General features: G+C 43.3%; 1 protein-coding gene across 25 annotated transcripts in view; it reads left to right on the top strand.

Moving 5' to 3' along the window:
- The window catches only part of NEDD4L (NEDD4 like E3 ubiquitin protein ligase), a 585,723-nt gene that overhangs the window by 447,773 nt on the left and 118,112 nt on the right, over positions 1-19,838 (top strand). For all 25 annotated transcript variants that reach the window (XM_077462942.1, XM_077462949.1, XM_077462944.1 and 22 more), the window contains one exon: positions 11,164-11,214. In XM_077462942.1, the coding sequence (XP_077319068.1) occupies positions 11,164-11,214 (51 nt within the window). The remainder of the gene's footprint in view (positions 1-11,163; positions 11,215-19,838) is intronic.

Genomic DNA, 19,838 nt, shown 5'->3' with positions numbered 1-19,838 from the left:
AGACACGCAGGGAGATCGCATGGCGCAGAGCGATGTTCTACATTGAGCAACGGTCTTCTTACAGGAATAAATTTGAGAACGCTCTGCAGATGTAATGACTCAGGACATTATGTTCCGATCACTATTGTGTCTGCCGAACTGTCAGGAAGACTCTGTATTTCTCTGACTCTCTCCGCTCTGCGTGTTCTCGGGATGAAATTAACACTTTCCCCTCGGATTTAATAGCGCTGCATGAGTGGCAATTACAGTAAATGACCATTAAACATTCGTCTGGAATTACAGCGGATTTCTAACCACAGCGTTTGTTTGGGAGAGAATAGGAAAGGGGTTTTTGCATCTGTGCTGGGGGGGGGATTTCTTGTGATTTTTTTGTGCCGGGAATGTAACACTCCCATTGGTTGTGCTCTCAACCAAAGTGTCAAACCATCCAATGGCTGGTGTCATAACTGATCATGTGCAGCACTATGGCAGTTGAAGATCAAACGGAGGCAGCTTCCTTGGTTGAAAACAATAGGAGGGTTTTGTTCTGTATTCATTTTATACTGGTACTAACTTTACAAGTTATTTTGTACAGTATACCCACTAACAGCCAGGCATTTCTCTCCTACATATATTTATATATTCTTAGCAGAGATCCTAGAGAATAAAATGGCGGTCGTTGCAATTTGGTACAGAAAAATACACTGTAATGAATCTTAATGCCACAAAAAAAAACACACACAATAGATAACCCAATTTTTGGTAAAATATAAAAAAAAATGTTACCCTGAGCAAATAGATACCCAATATGTCCTATTTTAACTGCTTCAACACCGGGGACTTTCACCCCCTTTCAACCCTAACACATTTTGAATGATAATTGCATGGTCATGTAACACTGTACCCAAATGAAATTGTCATATTTGTTTTCACACAATATAGATTATAGATTAATCATTTTTTGAAAGAAAAAAAAATGTTTCTTCGCTCGTCAGTTACTTTTGGCTGATAACAAAGATATCTGGATGATGCCTGTCCAATTTGGACATTTTCACTTAGGGGTGTACTCGCTTGTGTTGCCAGCGGTTTAGACATTAAGGGCTGTGTGTTGAGTTATTTTGAGGGGACAGCAAATGTACACTGTTATACAAGCTGTACACTCACTACTTTACAATGTAGCAAAGTGTAATTTCTTCAGTGTTGTCACATGAAAAGATAGAATAAAATATTTACAAAAAATGTGAGGGGTGTACTCACTTTTGTGAGATACTGTATGTATGTGTATGTATGTGTGTGTGTATATATATGTATGTGTGTGTGTATATATATATATATATGTATGTGTGTGTGTGTGTGTGTATATATATATATATATATATATATATATATATATATATATTATATATATATATAGTAAAACTTTGGTTTGAGAGTAACCTGGTTTGAGAGCATTTTGCAAGACGAGCACAATTTTAAAATAAATTTTGACTTGATATACAAGTAGCGTCACGTTACAACTGAGTATAAAAGAGAAGAGAGGCGCCTCTAAGTGTAGCAATATGGTTACATTTAATGAAGATACAACATTTAGCAACTCTCATGGTTGATGAATAAAACAGGCTCATCTCAGTATGCAGGCATCCGGGGTAAAGTTGTCAAAGTAGACCATCCTCTGCACCGCCATCCCTTCCACGCTGCGCTCCATGAGCCATTCAAGCCTCGCTTTTGGGTCACACTACTGCAGGGTAGTCTTCCCTAACACAATTGCAGACTGACAACGTTGAGAGCCAGCGGTGTGAGGATGGTCTATGTGGACAACTTTACCCCGGATGCCTGCATACTTATATGTGCCTCTTTTAATCATCAACCATGTGAGTTGCTAAATGTTGTATCTTCATTAAATGTAACCATATTGCTACACTTAGAGGCGCCTCTCTTCTCTTGTATACTCTGAAGCTTCTGCTGGATATAGCTTCTAATCCCCTTGTGGAGGCTTCCATTTGTGGGTGGACATTTTATGGTTACACAGCCTATCGCATTGCTATAATCTTTTTATATGGACTATAAACTGAAGGACTTGTGAATAAATGGTTTTCCCGAGAGGCGTATCACCCGGATTAGCATTATAAACAGGCAGATCTGTCATAAACTCTGTTGCCCATGGAGAATAAAATTTAGCAAAATACCAATTTTGACCTTTCTGATTAGTTCCCTTTGTGTGTGACGCTCTGGCCCATATTTAGATGCAGACTTCATTTACTGATTCCCATCACTAGAACAATTACTCTGTTCGATGAGCATTGCTGAAAGTAGCACAGAGATATCTCATTCATATCTCGTCGTTGCTGCCCTTTTCAGTCGGTCTCTTGGAGCAGAACGTTCTCCGACTTTACCGGTAAAAGCTGTAAAAATCTGATGCCTCCATTCGTGTGATCGCTCATCTCGATCGTTCAGGTACACTGAGTTTACTACACTGGTAGACCCCTCTAGGCAGAGACAGTGGTGTCCAAACACGTGCAGGACAGATCTACATCTCTCTCACACTATCAAAACTCTCCCGTTAGCAGAACTCAACGGGAACCACAAGATACATATGTTTGCTGTTTTTCCAAAATATTCCTAACTCTGTTGAGCCAGTTTTGTGATTTACCTACTACTAGACGCTCCATAGCCAGGGCAGTGACACCACACCTATGGGGTCCTTTCTCTATTCTCCTCCTGGCTGGGAGTCATGTGCAGTGCAATGGAGCCTTTTTGGCTTACAATGCAGAATCTCCTGTGCCATACATGGAGCAAATTTCTTTCCTGCAAGCACTGGTTGCAGGAAAGAAATTCGCCTGATTCCCCCATCAACACAGTGTTGATACGGGAATTCCTCATGCCGGGCCGTTGGTTTCTCCCAGGGGGGGAAGCCATCTCCACCTGGAGAAGACAGTGACTATCGCTAGCAGCTATAGCATCGATCAACTTGGTACATTCTTAACAAGAAGTGAGGAATATCTATATAACCCCTGTCTGTTGGTTTTTTGCTGTGTTTCATTGTGGGGATATTCTTGACCATAGCCGTAACAGTAAAGGGAGAGGGAATGCCTCCAAAGTGAATACCACCGGGATCACCAGAACTGGTATGCTGATTGGATGATTTCCCCTCTTTTCCTGTTCTAGTGACCACTCAAAATGTGAGGTTTTCCTTTACCTTTAGTAACATTGGTCATTAGGATGGATCTCCCTAATGGGGACTTAACTCCACTTTATCCAAAACTTAAGCTTTTGGCTTTAGGTCTACTTTGATGGGTATTTCATCCTTGCAATGTGGGGGGCTAGGCCCATTTAAAGGCTTGTCTCTGTAATGGAAATTTGTAAGTTCTGTATATAATTGTACTCTATTTTGTATGTATTGCACACTGCCCTCACTGTGCACATGGCACTAATAATGTTTTCAGTACATGTTTGTATTCTTTCAAGTCCTTATTAGAATTAGCCTGCCTATGTAATGCCCCTTGTTACCATAAACGTACAATTGTAATATTAATGTGATACCTACTTAATTATTAAATGTTCTTAAAGCGGGACTGTACTGGGGAAAAAATATTAAAAGCCAGCAGCTATAAATACTACAGCTGCTGACTTTTAATAAATGGACACTCACCTGTCCCGGGGTCCAGTGATGCCGAGGCCGATCGATCTCGGCTGCTGCCGCCACCATTCTAGGTGAGGGAATCAGGAAGTGAAGCGAATCGGCTTCACTTCCCGGTTCCCTACTGCGCATGCGCGAGTCGCGCAGCGCAATAGGAATTGTCCGCGCTGTCTCTGGGACCCGTGTGTGTCCCAGCAGACAGCACGGCAGGACAGGAAGAGGCATAGACTCCCACCGGAGTCTATGCCCGGAAGTGGGTGTAAATACCTGTCTTTGACAGGTATCTCCACCCCCCTCCCCCCTGAAAGGTGCCAATTGTGACACCGGAGGGGGGGAAGGTTCCGATCAGCGGAAGTTCCACTTTAGGGTGCATCAATTGCATCATAATAAGGCAGAACAATTATTTGGAAAGATGCTGAGAATATCTTTTGTGTCTGTTTCCTACTGTGGTAGTTATTATTAATTTGGAACCACTAATCAATATGAGGATAGGAGTTGCCTAGCTATAAAATGTCCAGCTGAGCTCCATCCCAGATTTGGGCTTTAATTAAACCCACAGATAGTAAAGGATAGCAGATAGCAGGATATGCAGATAAAGTAGTGCTATGGGTGTAGACCAGCCATTATCAACACCGAGAAACCCTTGAAATAGTTCTCTGGTCTCGGGGAACCCTTGCTAAAAATTTACAATCTACAACTCATGATACATTAGTGTGATGGTCAGTGGGAAGAATGGTCCTTACAGTTGTGGTCATTGGGAAGAATTACCTCCTTACAGATAGCTAAAAAGATCAATGGTGTCAGTGGGAACTTATCTGAGAGGCAGAAATGGCCCAATGCTGAAGGAACCCCGAGTAACCTCTGGAGGAACCCTGGTTGAGAATCGCTGGTGTAGAAAATAGTTAAAGAAAAAACTAAGTTTCAGTGTCTCATTAGCGTATGATTGGTTGATATGGAACGACCCCTTTGTTTTTCGCTTGCTTCAGTTTTCAGAAGTCATTTGCTCGGGTTGGAGGTTTGGCGACGTGTTATTTTCTGGGCATTGATGGGATGCTTTGTGTGTCTCTTACCATCTCCCATGTCATCTGGCACACTGAGCTCAAGGCAGCTTGCCAGGAATAACTTTTCAGTTGGGCTGACATCAGGGGCCAGCTGCACATCCTATAGGCTGTCTCGGGGAAATAAACAGGTTTTCTTACATCCCCTTGAGAGCCCAGCGTCTCTACTGTTAACCCTGCAGGTGACTGACACTGACAGTTGTAGACACCCATTAGGAAACCTATCACTTGGTGGTAGAGTTAGAGCTGCCGATGTGGAGGAAAAGGAAGAAATTATGCATTGGGTGAGAGTTACCAAAACGGGTGCAGCTGTGTGTGGTAGCCAATCAGCTTCTAACTTCAGCTTGTTCAGTTAAAGCGGAGTTCCACCCAAAAACGGAACTTCCATTTTAAGAGAAGGTGACCCCCTGACATGCCACATTTAGCATGTCATTTTGTGGGGGGGGGGAGCGGATACCCTCTTTTTAGAGGGTTCCAGCTCCCACTTCCTTCTGGCGCACCTGCATCACCTCTCCCCCCTCCCTCTTGGCAATCATCTGGGACACGTCAACAGTGCGCCGTGAGGCTTGTGCATGTGCAGTGTGTGCCTGGCTGTGAAGCCACAGCTGGGCGCCCACATTGACTATGCCAGCGCTGCAGAGAGGAAGGAAGCTGGACCCTGGGACAGGTAAGTGTCCGATTATTAAAAGTCAGCAGCTGCAGTATTTGTAGAATTTTTTTTTTTAAGCGAAACTCCGCTTTAAGCTTTGACAATAAAACCTAGAAGCTCATTGGTTTCTATGCAGAGTTGCACCAGATTTTGCACTCTCTCCAGTTTTAGTAAATAACCCCCTGTGAGTCCTAATATTTTTAATCCCTGCTCTACCGTATTAAACCCCACCCTTGAGCATATCACCATGAAAGTGCTAAGCATTTAGGTTGTCAAAGAGCTGGGTAAAGGGAAGATGGTTAAGCCCGGCTGAATTAAACTCTATGAGGAACCTGAGGTCTCTCTGCAGAGGTCTGGCACACTCCCTGCAGAGTCAGACTTTGCAATCAACAAATTTGTGTTTTCTTCTGATTGGAGAGTTTTGGCTCTGTCTAATGCCTCGTGCATGCTGGATCTTTAGCCCCAATCCATGAGAATCCGGTGATTAGGTGAGGGCGAAAGTACACCATCTAGCTGCAGCGTTTGTCAGCCTATCATATAATTTTGGATGGTGCGTCTGTGCCTTCTGTTGCACCTACACACTGGAGTCTCATGCACGGGGGTCTAAACACTCAGTGTTCAAGAGGGCTCAGGGAGCATGTTGGACCTCTGTGGAGAGACCACTGCTCCCCCACTGAGAGCAAGGGTCCCACTCTAGAGCATGCTAACAGGGAACTGGCTTTTCTACTCTAAAGAAAATTAACTGTAACACTTTGAACGCTTTTTTGTTTTGGGGCACATGGAATGCATATAGCGGATTTAAGCGGAAAGTATAGTTAGACTTTAAAGAGAGAAGATTGGAGGAGACAAGACAATTTCTTTCCAACTCTGCTTTTTTTTTTTTCCTGTAGGGTTGTCATCCTTCCCAGAAGCTCCTCAAAACACTGTCAAATCTTATTCTGTTATAACCCAGAATCCTTAGGTTGATTATACATGGGCGTCAAGCCAAGGCAGCTTCTTTCCCGTTATGTTTGTATGATGGCAGCCTGCAGTGCAGACCCCTTCTCCTCCCTAACCTCCTCCTCCATCATTTACTGTAGTATGATAGCATGGGATATGATAGGTTATGTGAAGACTTCCAGTTACTGATTAAATTATTGATGCTATTCCAAAGCCAGGAAATGTGACACATAGGGCAAGTCACACATTGTGATGTCAGACATGGGGCATGTCACACACACGGTATGTGGCACATAGGGTATGTCACATATAGGGTATGTTACACATCGGGCATGTAACCCTTCGGTTATGTCACACATAGGGCATGTAACACGTAGAAAATGTGATTCAAAGGGCATATCACACATAGGGCTTTTGAAACAAAGGGCATATGGGGTATGTGACACATAGGGTATGTCTTAAGTCACACTTGGGGTGTGTGATACAAAGGATATGTAAACAATAGGGCACGTTACACATAGGGTAATTCACACATAAGGTATGTCACACATAGGGCATGTGACCCTTAGGGTATGTCACACAGGCATATCACACATAGGGTTTGCAAAACGTACGGTATGTGGCACATTGGGTGTGTGATACAAAGGGTATGTCACGCATAAGGTATGCTCAATGTGTGTAGGGTACGTGACACATAGGGGATGTCCTATGTCACTCATAGGGTATGTCACTCATAGGGTATGTCACTCATATAGGGTATGTCACTCATATAGGGTATGTCACTCATATAGGGTATGTCACTCATATAGGTTATGTAACTCATATAGGGTATGTCACTCATATAGGGTATGTCACTCATATAGGGTATGTCTCACACATAGGGTATGTCTCACACATAGGGTATGTCTCACACATAGGGTATTTCACATATAGGGCATGTGACCCTTCGGTTATGTGACGCGTAGAGAATGTGATTCAAAGGGCATATCACACGTATACCTCATGTGCCCTTTGTTTCACATGCCCTGTCTTATGTCACACTTGGGGTGTGTGATATAAAGGGTATGTCCCCAATAGGGCACGTTGCACATAGGGTAATTCACACATAAGGTATGTGACACACAGGATATGTCACACATAGGGCATGTGACCCTTATTGTATGTCACACAGGCATATCACACATAGGGTATGCAACACGTAGGGTACGCGGCACATTGGGTGTGTGATACAAAGGGTATGTCACACTACACATAGGGTAAGTCGCACATAAGATATGCTCAATGTGTGTAGGGTATGTGACACACAGGGGATGTCCTGTGTCACACATAGGGTACGTGGCACATAGGGTGTGTGATACCCTATGTGCCACGTGCCCTTTTTTTTATCACATACACCCTATGTGCCATATACACACATTTAGCATATCTTATGTGTGACTTACTCTGTGTAATGTGCCCTAAGTGTGACATACCCTTTGTATCACACACCCAATGTGTGACATACCCTATGTGCCACATTCCCTTTTGTATGTCACACACAGGGCATGTTACGCATATGGTATGTCACACGTTAGGCATATTGCATATAGGGTATGTTGCACATAGGATTGCTCCTTTACAAACCTTGAAATGTTTCCACTATAACAAAGATATTAACCCTTAAACTTCATTCTTAAGAACTAATATCCATCCATTTGGTTTTGTATGGAGTTAAAGCTGGTCTCTCCAGCCTTCCCTTCAGTCTTGAACAGTTGTACTGGCTCCTCTACTGGGCTGCAATAGCTTGCTCTGATTTCACTGCACACTGTGAGCTTCTTATGCCCCATACACACGATCAGAAATTCATCCAGCAAAAGACCGATGAGAACTTTTGGTTGGAAAATACGACCGTGTGTATGCTCCATCGAATATCTGCTTGGTGAATTCCTGCCAGCAAAAGATTGAGAGCAGGTTCTCAATTTTTCGGTCGCAAAAAGTTCAGAATGGAAATTCCGATCGTCTGTAGCAACCTTTAAACCTTTATGAAAAGTACAATGTCTACTCTCGTCCAGAGTAGCATATCCATAGTGAAATGACAGGTCCTCCTTGGACTCCACTGCCTCACATTTGACGAGTTGTAAATATGTAGCCAGGAAGATGGAGTATTTTGAAAGTATCCTCCATGTACATAGTCTTCTGTTCTGCTTTAACATCTCGTCTTTTTGTCACCTTTTTACCAAAGTTAGAATTTTATCTCCTACTGATGTTCTTTTTGGCTGGTAAAAAGCTGATGATGGCACAAAGTATCTATCGGGGTGTGTGCATAATTGTATACATCATGTGCTGTGTTCCATGCCATCGGGGATGCAGTTAAATAACTGTTCACTAGCTGGTCCATACAGCGACTGTGCGCTCTGCCAGAGTAGGGTTACCAATGTTTCAGTAATTAGAATAGCAGGGAATAACTATAATGTTCTGTGCTATCGTTTAGGGGAAATTGCTGTACCTTTTCACAATTCACTTGGAGCATTTTATGTGCCGTTACATAAAACGTTATTTTTCCCAATATTACAGAACTCTCAGCTTAAAGTAGAACTTAAGGCAACACTTATTTAATTTTTGGTAGAATAAAGGAGAATTTTAATGGCAATTGGTGGGGGCTTTGATATCAGACAAAAAAGGCACCCTCCCCTGAGTAAATGCAGTAAGAAAAATACAGTGCCTTGAAAAAGTTTTCATACCCCTTTTTCCACATTTTGTTGTTTTACAACCAAAAACTTAAATGAATTTTAGTGAGATTTTTCTTTTTTGGTGGAGAATGCGGGCAACAAATTTTATTGGGATTTAATGTGATAGACCAACACAAAGTGGCGCATAATTGTGGAGTGGAAGGAAAACAATAAATGGTTTTCATATTTTTTACAAATATATGAAAAGTGTGGGGGGCATTTGTATTCAGCCCCCTTTAGACTGGCCATACACTATACAATTTTCTTCTTCAAATTTCCTTTAGATTTTCCAAAACCATATAATATGAGGTCAAATCTAAACCCTTTTAATTTGTATGCAATCGGGCAGGCCCTTGCACTAACTGAATAAGAAAATTGTATGGTATATGGCCAGCCTCTGATACCCCTAAGGCCTCATGCACACTATTAGATTTTCTTCAGATTTTTTTCTTCAGATTAACCAAAACCATGTAGTGCAAGAGCCTGCCTGATTGCATACAAATTGCAGCTCTTAAGGTTTGACCTTGTATTATATGGTAATTTTTATATGGTGTAATTTAACCACTTAAAGTCCAGCCGCTGCAGTTGTACTGCGGCAGGTTGGCTCTATTACGCTAATCGCCATCATTGTACGACGGTTTGTGTAACAGAAAAAGCAAGCGTGTGTGTGGCCGGCAGGTGTGATGTTCGCCGGCCACCTGCGATTGCTCCACACAGAGGCAGACTGGGATCTATCAGTGTAAACATGGCGGATCCTGTTCTGACAGGGGAGCTGAGCAAATCCCCCCCTATTCCTGTTCTGGTGACAACCCAAAACATTAAAGCGGTAGTAAACCTGCACATTTTTTTTTTTTTTTTAAACCTGCAAAGCAAAAGGCATAATGAGCTAGTATGCACCGCATACTAGCTCATTATGAAATACTTACCTTAGAACGAGGCTCCGACATCTGGCCCGATCCACGCCGAGGGAGCTGACATGCTCCCTCGGTGTTTCTTCCGTGTATCGCGGCTCCGGCGCTGTGAGTGGCCGGAGCCACGATATCGTCACTCCCGCGCATGCGCGTGGGAGATTTCAGTCCGGCCGCGCGGCAGCTGCCGGATTTTGACGGCGAGAAATCCCTTGTGCGCATGCGCCGCTGCAGTCAGTGGCGCATACCGAGGGGAATGTCTCCTAAACCGTACAGGTTTAGGAGATATTTTTTTTACCTACAGGTAAGCCTTATTATAGGCTTTCCTGTAGGTAAAAGTTAAAAATGGGGGTATACAATCACTTAACATATCTTGATGATAATATAATCTGTCCCAGATCACTTATGTCTTAAAGCAAAAGAAAAATAGTATATGTTTTAATTCTGTACTTGTCTCTTCCATCCAGTGTTTAATTTCTGTGCGGTAGTCCTTGTACAAACCCCGAGATTTCAATGTAAGCCCAGTTGGCCCGCCGAGTCTAGCTGTACCCATACTGCGCCTCCAATTTTTTTTTACTTAAATATAGCATATCCATTACAATCCTGAGTTTGCTTTGTAACCATGCAGGGGCGGACTGACCATTCAGCCACTCGGGCACTGCCCGAGGGCCCCATGCCACTGAGGGGCCCCATCAGGGTTGCCAGCCTCAATAAAACCAGGGACAGTATGTAAAAATCTGTGTTTTTTTTTTACCAAGATTAAAGCTGCCCCGCCTCTCCAGTACCTTATCAGTGTGTGTATGTGTATTCTGTGCTTGTATATTATGTGTCTGTGTGTGTATTCTGTATGTGCGTGTATACTGTGTGGCCCCATAATCTGTTGCCTGGGGTCCCCATAATCTATTGCCTGGGGTCCCCATAATCTCCTATTGCCCAGGGGCCCTGTAATCTTCTTTTATTGCCCGGGGGCCCCATAATCTCCTATTGCCCGTGGTCCCCATGAGTTGTCAGTCCGCCCCTGTAACCATGTGAAGGCTTGATTAAAGGGTACGATCAGCTTGTGTGGAAGTGAACGAGTTTTAGGCGGTTGACAGATTGTTACAGATAATAAAGTTATTTATATAAGAACAAGATACAGTGGACTTTTTATATAAACTGGCAGTGTTTTTTTCCAATGTTCCACTCTTTGAACTTGTAATGTGTATTTCAACATCTTACCCAAACATACTAAAATGTGTAAGCTACGTATTTGTTAAACTCTGGTGTTGTCTTTTTTCTATTGCAGACTAGAGATGACTTCTTGGGTCAAGTAGACGTGCCTCTAAACCACCTACCAGTAAGTGGCCTCTTAATCCCAGTATGGACTTTAAAATGGAAATGTAGTTATTTAGGGCCCCCAGAGTTCTTGACCTAATGTGCAAATATGCACACCGTGATATACTTTAACATTGTGGCAAGAACTTAGTGTGCCCTTCTCCAACAATGGAGTGTCCGTGTTTCCACTTGTTACGCCATCTCAGCTCCTGCCATCTTCTTCCAGGATCTTCTAACTTCAGTTTTCTAACCCACATACATGAACATGGGAGTTTCCACGTCCCACCACCCAACTCTTAACCCCTTCGCTCTTAACCCCTTCGGGTAAAACAAATTGAAATGCCTAAGCACAATTTTACAACTTTGACATGTGTTGGTAAAACTGTACATATCATCACAACTATACCATATTTATCGGTGTATAACACAAACTCCAATTTAAGAGGGAAGTTTCAGGAAAAAAAACTTTTTATTTTCTTTTAAATAAACTACTTTGAAGCAAAATAATGGTCAGTGAGCATCAATGCAGCCCGATAAGTGCCCATCTGCAGCCTCAATGCAGCCTAACCTGTGCTCTTCTGCAGCTTCAGTGCAGCTTGATCTGTGCCCATCTGCAGCTTGCTCTGTGCCCATCTGCAGCCTGATCTGTGCCCATCTGCAGCCTGACCTGCACCCATCTCCCCATCAATTCAGCTCACCATCTCTCCTCACAGGAAATCACTGAGCCACCATCTGCTTACTCAGCTCTCAGTCAGTTGGTAGTCACATACACAATCCTGCCTCCGCCATCGGCATTGGATCAGCTCCTGTGAATTACAGAATACTGGTCCAATGCCGGTGGCAGAGGCAGGACTGTGTGTGTGACATGCGAGCCGAGTGGAGAGGAGATGATGGCTCCGTGATTTCCGGCGGAGCTCGCCCCCCTCCTTCCTCTCCGAGGTACACTGTCAGCGTATAACAAACACCTGTGATTTTACCCCTATTTTCAGGGGGGAAAAGTGCTTGTTATATGTCCATAAATATGATACTTTGTGCATCCAGGCGGATTCTACCACATTTTTTTTAGGGAAAATTGGGCTTTCATTTGGTGGTAAAGGGTAATGTATATCTCCTGATTTATTTATTTTTTATAATCAATCAATTATCAATCAATATTTATTATCAAACGAAAACTGGGAAAAAATAGTAAAAAAATTTTTTTATTTTTTTAAAGTAACTGTAAATATCTTGCTTCTACCACAACCTCCACCAAAGAACAACCCAAAAAAAATTCTCCTTTTCCTGGCGGTTGCAGCGATACCACATATGCGTATGTTAGTTGTTTGCACTTGTAGTACAGCCCAAAATAATTAGTGTGTATTTTGCCTTTTTTTATTATTCCTACCTAAAACACACTGACACTAATGCTAATTAAAACAATTAAAAATACTAACCATGGCACTGACCTTGATCAAACCTTGATGTAGGTATCTTTTTGTATTCTATTTTTTTATTATTATAATATATATATATATATTTTTTTTTTACACACACTTTTTTTTTTTTTCTCTGCATGGAGTGAGAGAGATGTACGGAGTATGTCTCTCCTCCATTCATAGAGAAAGAAAACACGGGGGCAGGCTTCACAGTGACTGATGACTTGTGATAGCTAATCAGAGGCTATCACAATGATCAAATGACCCGGATCGGGATTTCCGGGTCCCGATCGTTAGTACTGGTCCCCGGGGCTCTCCGGGAGACCCTGACCTCTGTGCTGGGAGCACGCCGCGCGGTGTACTCCCAGCACAAAAGGCAATATGCAAATATGCGCCCCCATGGAAATAAAGTCCAGTGGAGATGCATATTTGCATTCGGTCGGCGTGAAGTGGTTAATCTTGGTAAGAGTTGGTGTATAAATAGAAAAAAATTGGTAGCCAGCCAAGGAGGAGGTTCTTAAGGCATAAATGCTTAAACGTGGTGGCTGCATTATTTTTTTTTTTGATATTTAGAATTTGTTCCATTACATTTACCTAGTGATGTTGCCAGCAAGTCTGGTACTTTTCAATTTCCTCTAACAGACCAATCTGTCCAGCAAAAGCGTCAGATGGTTGAGCCAAACCATTTACCACTGACAGGGGTGCTTATAATGAGAACAAAACACCACAAGGATATAGCACCTACTAAGGCTACAAAATACATAATAATTATTAGAGTAGTAGATGCTATATCCTTGTGGTGTTTTGTTCTAGTCTATGAAGGTATTGTGAAAGTGCTTGCAATAATTAGGTAAATCTATTTATATAAAACCTTTTATCCCATGACCAGGGTAGATCAGAGCTCATCTCCATACTTGTCTTCCTACCCAAAACTGCACACAACTACACCTCACTATAACCCATATAAAAAAAAAAACCACACTACTCACAATTGGAATTAAATGGCCGAATCAGCCTTTTATTAACCACTTCAGCGTGTGATGTTGTACCCAAACAAAATTTAAGTCCTTTTTTTCCCACATATAGAGCTTTCTTTTGGTGGTATTTGATCACCTCTGCGGTTTTTATTTTTTGCGCTATAAACAAGAAAAAGCGTCAATTTTGAAAAAAAAAAACACAATATTTTGTACTTTTTTTGGGACCATTGGCATTAATACAGTGATCAGTACTATAAAAAAAAGCATTGATTACTGTAAAAATGTAATTGACAGTGAAGGGGTTAACACTAGGGGGCGAGCAAGGGGTTAATTGTATTTAGTTAGCTAGGTTATGTCTCCAGCCACCAAACACCGCCTCGGAGACTAACCCAACTGCCCTCAGACATCCACTGGTCTTGCCACTTCCCAGACACTATGCATTGAACTGTAGGCTTGCACCGATGCCGATACTAACCATTTTCATGAGTATCGGTTTTTCTGCAAATGCACCAATACCTGAAACTGATACTTTCAGGCTCAGTTCTTTCAGCTGTCAGCGGGACTCCCCCCAAACCCCCCGCCCCCCATTGACCGCTGCAGTGTAAAGGAAAAAAAAAACAGCAATTATTGGTTGTTAAGGAGCGGGAGCTGCCGTAGGTCATAGAGATGACTGGGGATCATCTGGTCACCAGAAATCTCTATGCTTAACTTCCAGGGGCGAACGATTTGTTCTCCAGCTTGCCGATCTCAGGGGCGAGCAAGGTGAAGCACCGGAGGGCAGTGGGGGGGGCATCCCCTCCCACCGCCTGTAAGAATGATCAAACGGCTGAACTTCCGCTATGATTGTTCTTACGGTGCACAGAATCGCAGGCTGGAAAAGATGACATTTGCATGATGCCTGTAGCTGCAGGCATTATTCAGATATCCCCGCTCAAAGTCCAGGACGTCATATGATGGCCTACAGGCAGGAAGTGATCCCACTGATCCCAGGGCTCTTTACTCCCATTGTGGGACCCTTTATTACGGTCTTGCAATGGACCACCTTCCTGCCATCTTGAGGTCCCCCCACGGTGGCAGAACGCCAGAGACCAGTCGCAAATGCGAACTTTGCGACCCTGGTAGTTCTTCCACTTGTGTCAGTAGTTTTTTTTTTTTTTTTTACTTTATAATTTTTTAATTGTTTTTTAGGACCCCCAATCGTGGACTTTGGTGAAATATCAGGGGTCTAATTAGACCCCTGAGATCTCACTTTTGATACACATAAAGGGACTGAGGGCAGATTCTGTCCCTTTCTCTGCCTCCTCAGTTACACAGAATGAACGAACAGGAATAGTTGTGTGCAGAGCTTCCCAGTCATTCATAAACTGAAGCATAGTAAACACAGTTTACTATGCCTCTGCTATTAATTAAAATAAAAAACTGTCTATGGTACTGATCATGAACTCTATTTATTAAAGCGGTGTTCCACCCAAAAAAAAATAAAAGCTAGCGGCTACACATACTGCAGCTTTTAACATAGGACACTTATCTGTCCTGGAGTTCAGCGATGTTAGCACCGCATCTTATGTTTCCATCAGCTGTCGGGTGCTGCCGCCGCCCTTGCGCCTTCACGACGGGAACCCTACTGCGCATGCGCAAGCCCCCGCTCCTCTCTCCTAATGGCCCGGTGACGGGGGGAGCCCCGCGGTGATGTCACCGGCCGCAGCCTGGACTCCCGGAAGTGGGAGACCCCCCACAAAAGGTGCCAATTGTGGCACCAGAGGGGGAGAGGAGACAAATGAGCGGAAGTTTCACTTTTGGGTGGAACTCCGCTTTAAGGCAAGGAAGGAGCCAGTAAATGTGTCAGAGCTAGGGAGGTGGTGGGAGCGTCATGTAGAGGAACCAAAGCCCTCCATTGCCCTCCTGCAGTTGTTGAATGTCTGAGAATGTCATAGAGAGAGCAGTTCATCTACATGTGGCTGCCCTCCTATCCTGTTGTACAGGGAAGCTAAACGGGCCCCCTGGAGCATGGGGCCCGGTCACAATGGTGACCCCCCTGTACGTACGACCTTGCATATAACTGATGGTTTCACTTGATGTTTGTGGACTTTAATTTGTGTGGATGCACACTCATTGTATGTGTATAAATAGAATAAACCTACCTGCCTGCTCACAGTGTTCGGCTGCATCAGACTATATGGTCTGTAATATTAGTAATATGTTTGTAACTTTATTATTAAAAAAAAAGAAAAGAAAAGTAAGACTGAAGTGTTTTTTCAACACTGAGATCGATAGGAGCATTGCTACAAGTCAATCCATATTGGATGTTGCTTGATCCTGCCTCTGTCTAACACCCGTTACCGGTAAAGGTGGGCTGTTTAACCACTTGACCTCCAGAAGGTTTTACACCCTTCATGACCAGGCCATTTTTTGCTATTCACCACTGTGCTACTTTAACCACTTACCGCCCAAGGACTTCATATGACGTCCTGGATTTTCAGTGGAAATATCTGAATGATGTCTGCAGCTATAGGCCACGTTCAGATATCCTTGTTTGTAGCCGGCGATTCTGTGCACCATAAGAGCGATCATATCGGCAGTTCCGCCGCTTGATTGTTCATACAGGGGACGGGAGGGGCCATCTCCCCCCCTCCCGCCTTCCTGTGGAGCGATGGGCAAAATGGCCCCCCACTCCACTCTATGCCCTTGGAGGTCCAGAGCGACCTCCAACCTCACTTACACTCAACGGCCTTAAAGGGTCAATTTTTATTTTTATTAGAAAAACTAAAATTACTTTTTGACCGCAGATCCTGCATTAAAGAGGCCATGTCCTGCTTATTTCTATTACAATTGATGTTTACATCCCTTGTAATAGGAATAAAAGTGATCGAATTTATAAAAAACATCTTTTAAGGGGCATTGTAAAAATAAAAAGGAAAATAAATAAGAAAAGAAAATAATAATTTTTTAAGCGCCCCGTCCCTCCAAATTGGCATGCAGAAGCTCCTCTGTAACTCTAAACAGGTAACCTGGAACATTTTTTAAAGCGTCGCATGTGGAGATTTTTAAGTATCGTAGTTTGTCACCATTCCATGAGTGTGCACGATTTTAAAGCGTGACATGTTAGGCATCTATTTACTCAGCGTAACATCGTCTTGCACATTATACAAAACGATTGGGCTAACTTTACTGTTTTCTTATTTTTTTTTTTATTCAAAGTGTGTATTTTTCCCCCAAAAAATTGCGTTTGTAAGACCGCTGCGCAAATATGGTGTGACATAAACAATCTCCATATTCTTTAGGGTCTTTGCTTAAAAAAATATATAATGTTTGGGGGAATGGGGGTTAAAGTGGAGGGCCACCCTAAAAAAAAAAAAAACAGCATTTATATTCTTAAAAAACTAAAAAAATGTTTACCTTACCAGAAATTCCTGTTGCTAGGCACTGTTCCTAATCTGCCTCTTCCTACTCCACGGTGATCTTCGGTCTTTTCTCCTTCTTGCGTTGTCTTCTGGGGAATGGGGCGCTCTGTGTTCTGGGAACTGTGTGTTTACTTACACAGCGCGTCCCATTCACAAAGCGCTGTGCAACTCGCATGCACAGTAGGAAACGGGCAGTGAAGACGCAAGGCTCCACTGCTTGTTTCCCTTAGTGAGGATGGCGGCGCCGGGACCCGAGAGCCGGGGGACGGGTCAGCCTCGGGCGGCCGACATCGCGGGCACCCTGGAAAGGTAAGTGCCGTCATTAAAAGTCAGCAGCTACTTTTTTTTAGCTGCTGACTTAAAAAAAAAAAAAAAAATTCCCAGCTGGAAAACCTCTTTAATAGTTTTCCAGCAAAAAATACTGATTTTAACTTGTAAACAACAAATGTGAGAAATAGGCTTGGTCCTTTAAAGGGGTTGTAAACCCTCATGGTTTTTCACCTTTAATACATTCTATCTGAGCCCAATCATTATGAGCACGAGCAGAGGAACTCCAGCCGCTGTCTTAAGTCCTCATATTATTGATTGATAGCAGTGGGAGCCAATGGCTCCCGCTGCTGTCAAATTTAAATTCAGTGTCGCGTCGAGTGTCAAACTCGGGCCGAGTCCTGCTGTCTGTGTCAATGGACACAGCAGCAGGACACGGGGGCGAGCCTGCACAAGTGCCCCCATGGAAAGCGGCTCTTTGTGTGGGGGTACTCGATTTAGAGGAGGAGCCAGGAGCGCCCCAGAAAAGGAGGATCAGGGCCGCTCTGTGCAAAACCCTTGCACAGAGCAGGTAAGTATGATGTTTATTTTTAAAACAAAGGAGCGGTTCACACAAAAAAGGAACCTCTGCTTTTCGGAACCCTTCCCCCCTCTGGTGTCACATTTGGCACCTTTCAGGGTGGAGGGGGGTGCAGATACCTTTACAATACAGGTATTTGCACCCACTTCCGGGCATAGATATCCGCAGAATCTGTGGGTATCTATGCCTCTTTCTTCAACAGCCCCCCCCACCCACCCCTGCTGTCTGCTGGGAAACACAAGGATCCCAGAGACAGCAGGGACTATCCATATTGCACAACGCGACTCGTGCATGCGCAGTAGGGAACCAGGAATCACTTCCTGATTCCCTTAGCAAAGATGGCGGCGGCAGGACCCGAGAGCCGAGCGACAGATGGGCTTCGGGTGCTGACATTGCAGGCGTGCTGGACAGGTGAGTGTCCTTATTTTAAAAGTCAGCAGCTGCAGTATTTGTAGCTGCTGACTTTTAAAATTAATTTTGGCAGAACTCCGCTTTAAGTGGTTAAGACTAAATGTACACGAGACGTTTTAAAACCTTTCCTGAACGATTTTCTTGACAGATTGTAACCAATGTCTGTTTTGCCGCATTTAGCTGCGTTTGCATTTAGAAGCGTTTTATTTATATTTTTCAAATAGTCAAAAATGTATCTCATTTCCTTTAAAAAACATCTGTTAACGAAACGCGGCTAAACGTGAGTTACCGCTTTTACACACGTCTACAAGCTGTTACAGGCATTTGGTGTTTGAAATGCCTCTGAACATCCATCCTGAACGCATTTTTTTGCTTTCCAAAAAATGCTTCTAATCTCAACTGCCTAAAAATTACTATAAACGACCCTGTGTACATGTACTGATAAGATAACATAGAGGAGAGTTCAGGGGCAGCTGAAAAAAACACCCAACTGCTCCTAAACATCTGTTTACCAGCAGCAGTGTACATGGGGCCTAAGGCTTCATGTACAGGGCGGGACGTTTTTAAAACCTCTCCTGAACGATTTAATTTGATAGATAGCAACGCGCGTTTAAAATGTCTATTTTGCCATGTTTACATGCCGCTTTTTGAATTTAGAATCGTTTGAAAAAAATAAATAAATATATATATATAATTTTTTATTTATTTTTTCAAAATAGGCAAAAATTAAAAACACCTATAAACTAAATGCAAGTTACCGCATTTGGGGCTTGAAATGGCTTTAAACTCGGCATCTGAACTCAACTGCCTCAACGACTATAAACAACCCTGTGTACAGGAGCACTTGAAAAAAAACACACACTTTCAGATTTTCTGCTGAGTTTTTCCTTCAGATTTCCCAAAACCATATAATATGAGGTCAAACCTTAGGAGTTTCAATGTGTATGCAATCAGGCAGACCCTTTTACTACAAGTAAATCTGAAGGAACTCAGCAGAAAATCTGATAGTGTGTATGGGGCTTTAAATGTCTGTTTACCGTCAGCGGTGTACATGAGGCCTAACTGTGCCCCTAGCAAATGTATGTGTGCTGCTTTTACTCACGGGATCTGGCTGTCTTTTCCCCCTGAACTGAGCGATTGATTGCAGGGAGAATAAACAGCCAGATCGCTGTTCTGTGCGTTTGTAAACACAGAATTCTGTACTGTGATTGGCAACAGCCGATGAGCAGGTATACAGCCAAAATCAGTCATTGGTTTTAACCTGCTGACGAACGCGTGCTGTGTCCAATTACAGCATAGATCAGCGGTGGGGGGGGGGCACCCAAAAACAAGGGAGTGGATTGCGCCAATCCTATATGTTGCTGTGCCCTGCACTAGCAGTAAATGTACTGTTAGCGGGCAGCAAGTGGATAAAGCTATAATGGGCTGTAATAAGAACCTCCAATTTTTGGAAGCAGTGGTTTATTAAACATCGGAATTTCTAGCTTGCTTGGAAATCAATGCAATTGGTTGAATCTCCTTTCTTTGCACCAATGAAGTATTGCATCCTGCGGGTCACCGCTGTGGTGGGTTCTGGGCTGAGCCCCACCAGTCGT

This window comes from Lithobates pipiens, unplaced genomic scaffold, assembly GCF_037356315.1.
Source record: "Lithobates pipiens isolate NorthernLeopardFrog02 unplaced genomic scaffold, aLitPip1_a1.2 Scaffold_3, whole genome shotgun sequence".
Classification (NCBI taxonomy): domain Eukaryota; kingdom Metazoa; phylum Chordata; class Amphibia; order Anura; family Ranidae; genus Lithobates; species Lithobates pipiens.
This window is presented reverse-complemented; position numbering and strand designations above follow the sequence as displayed.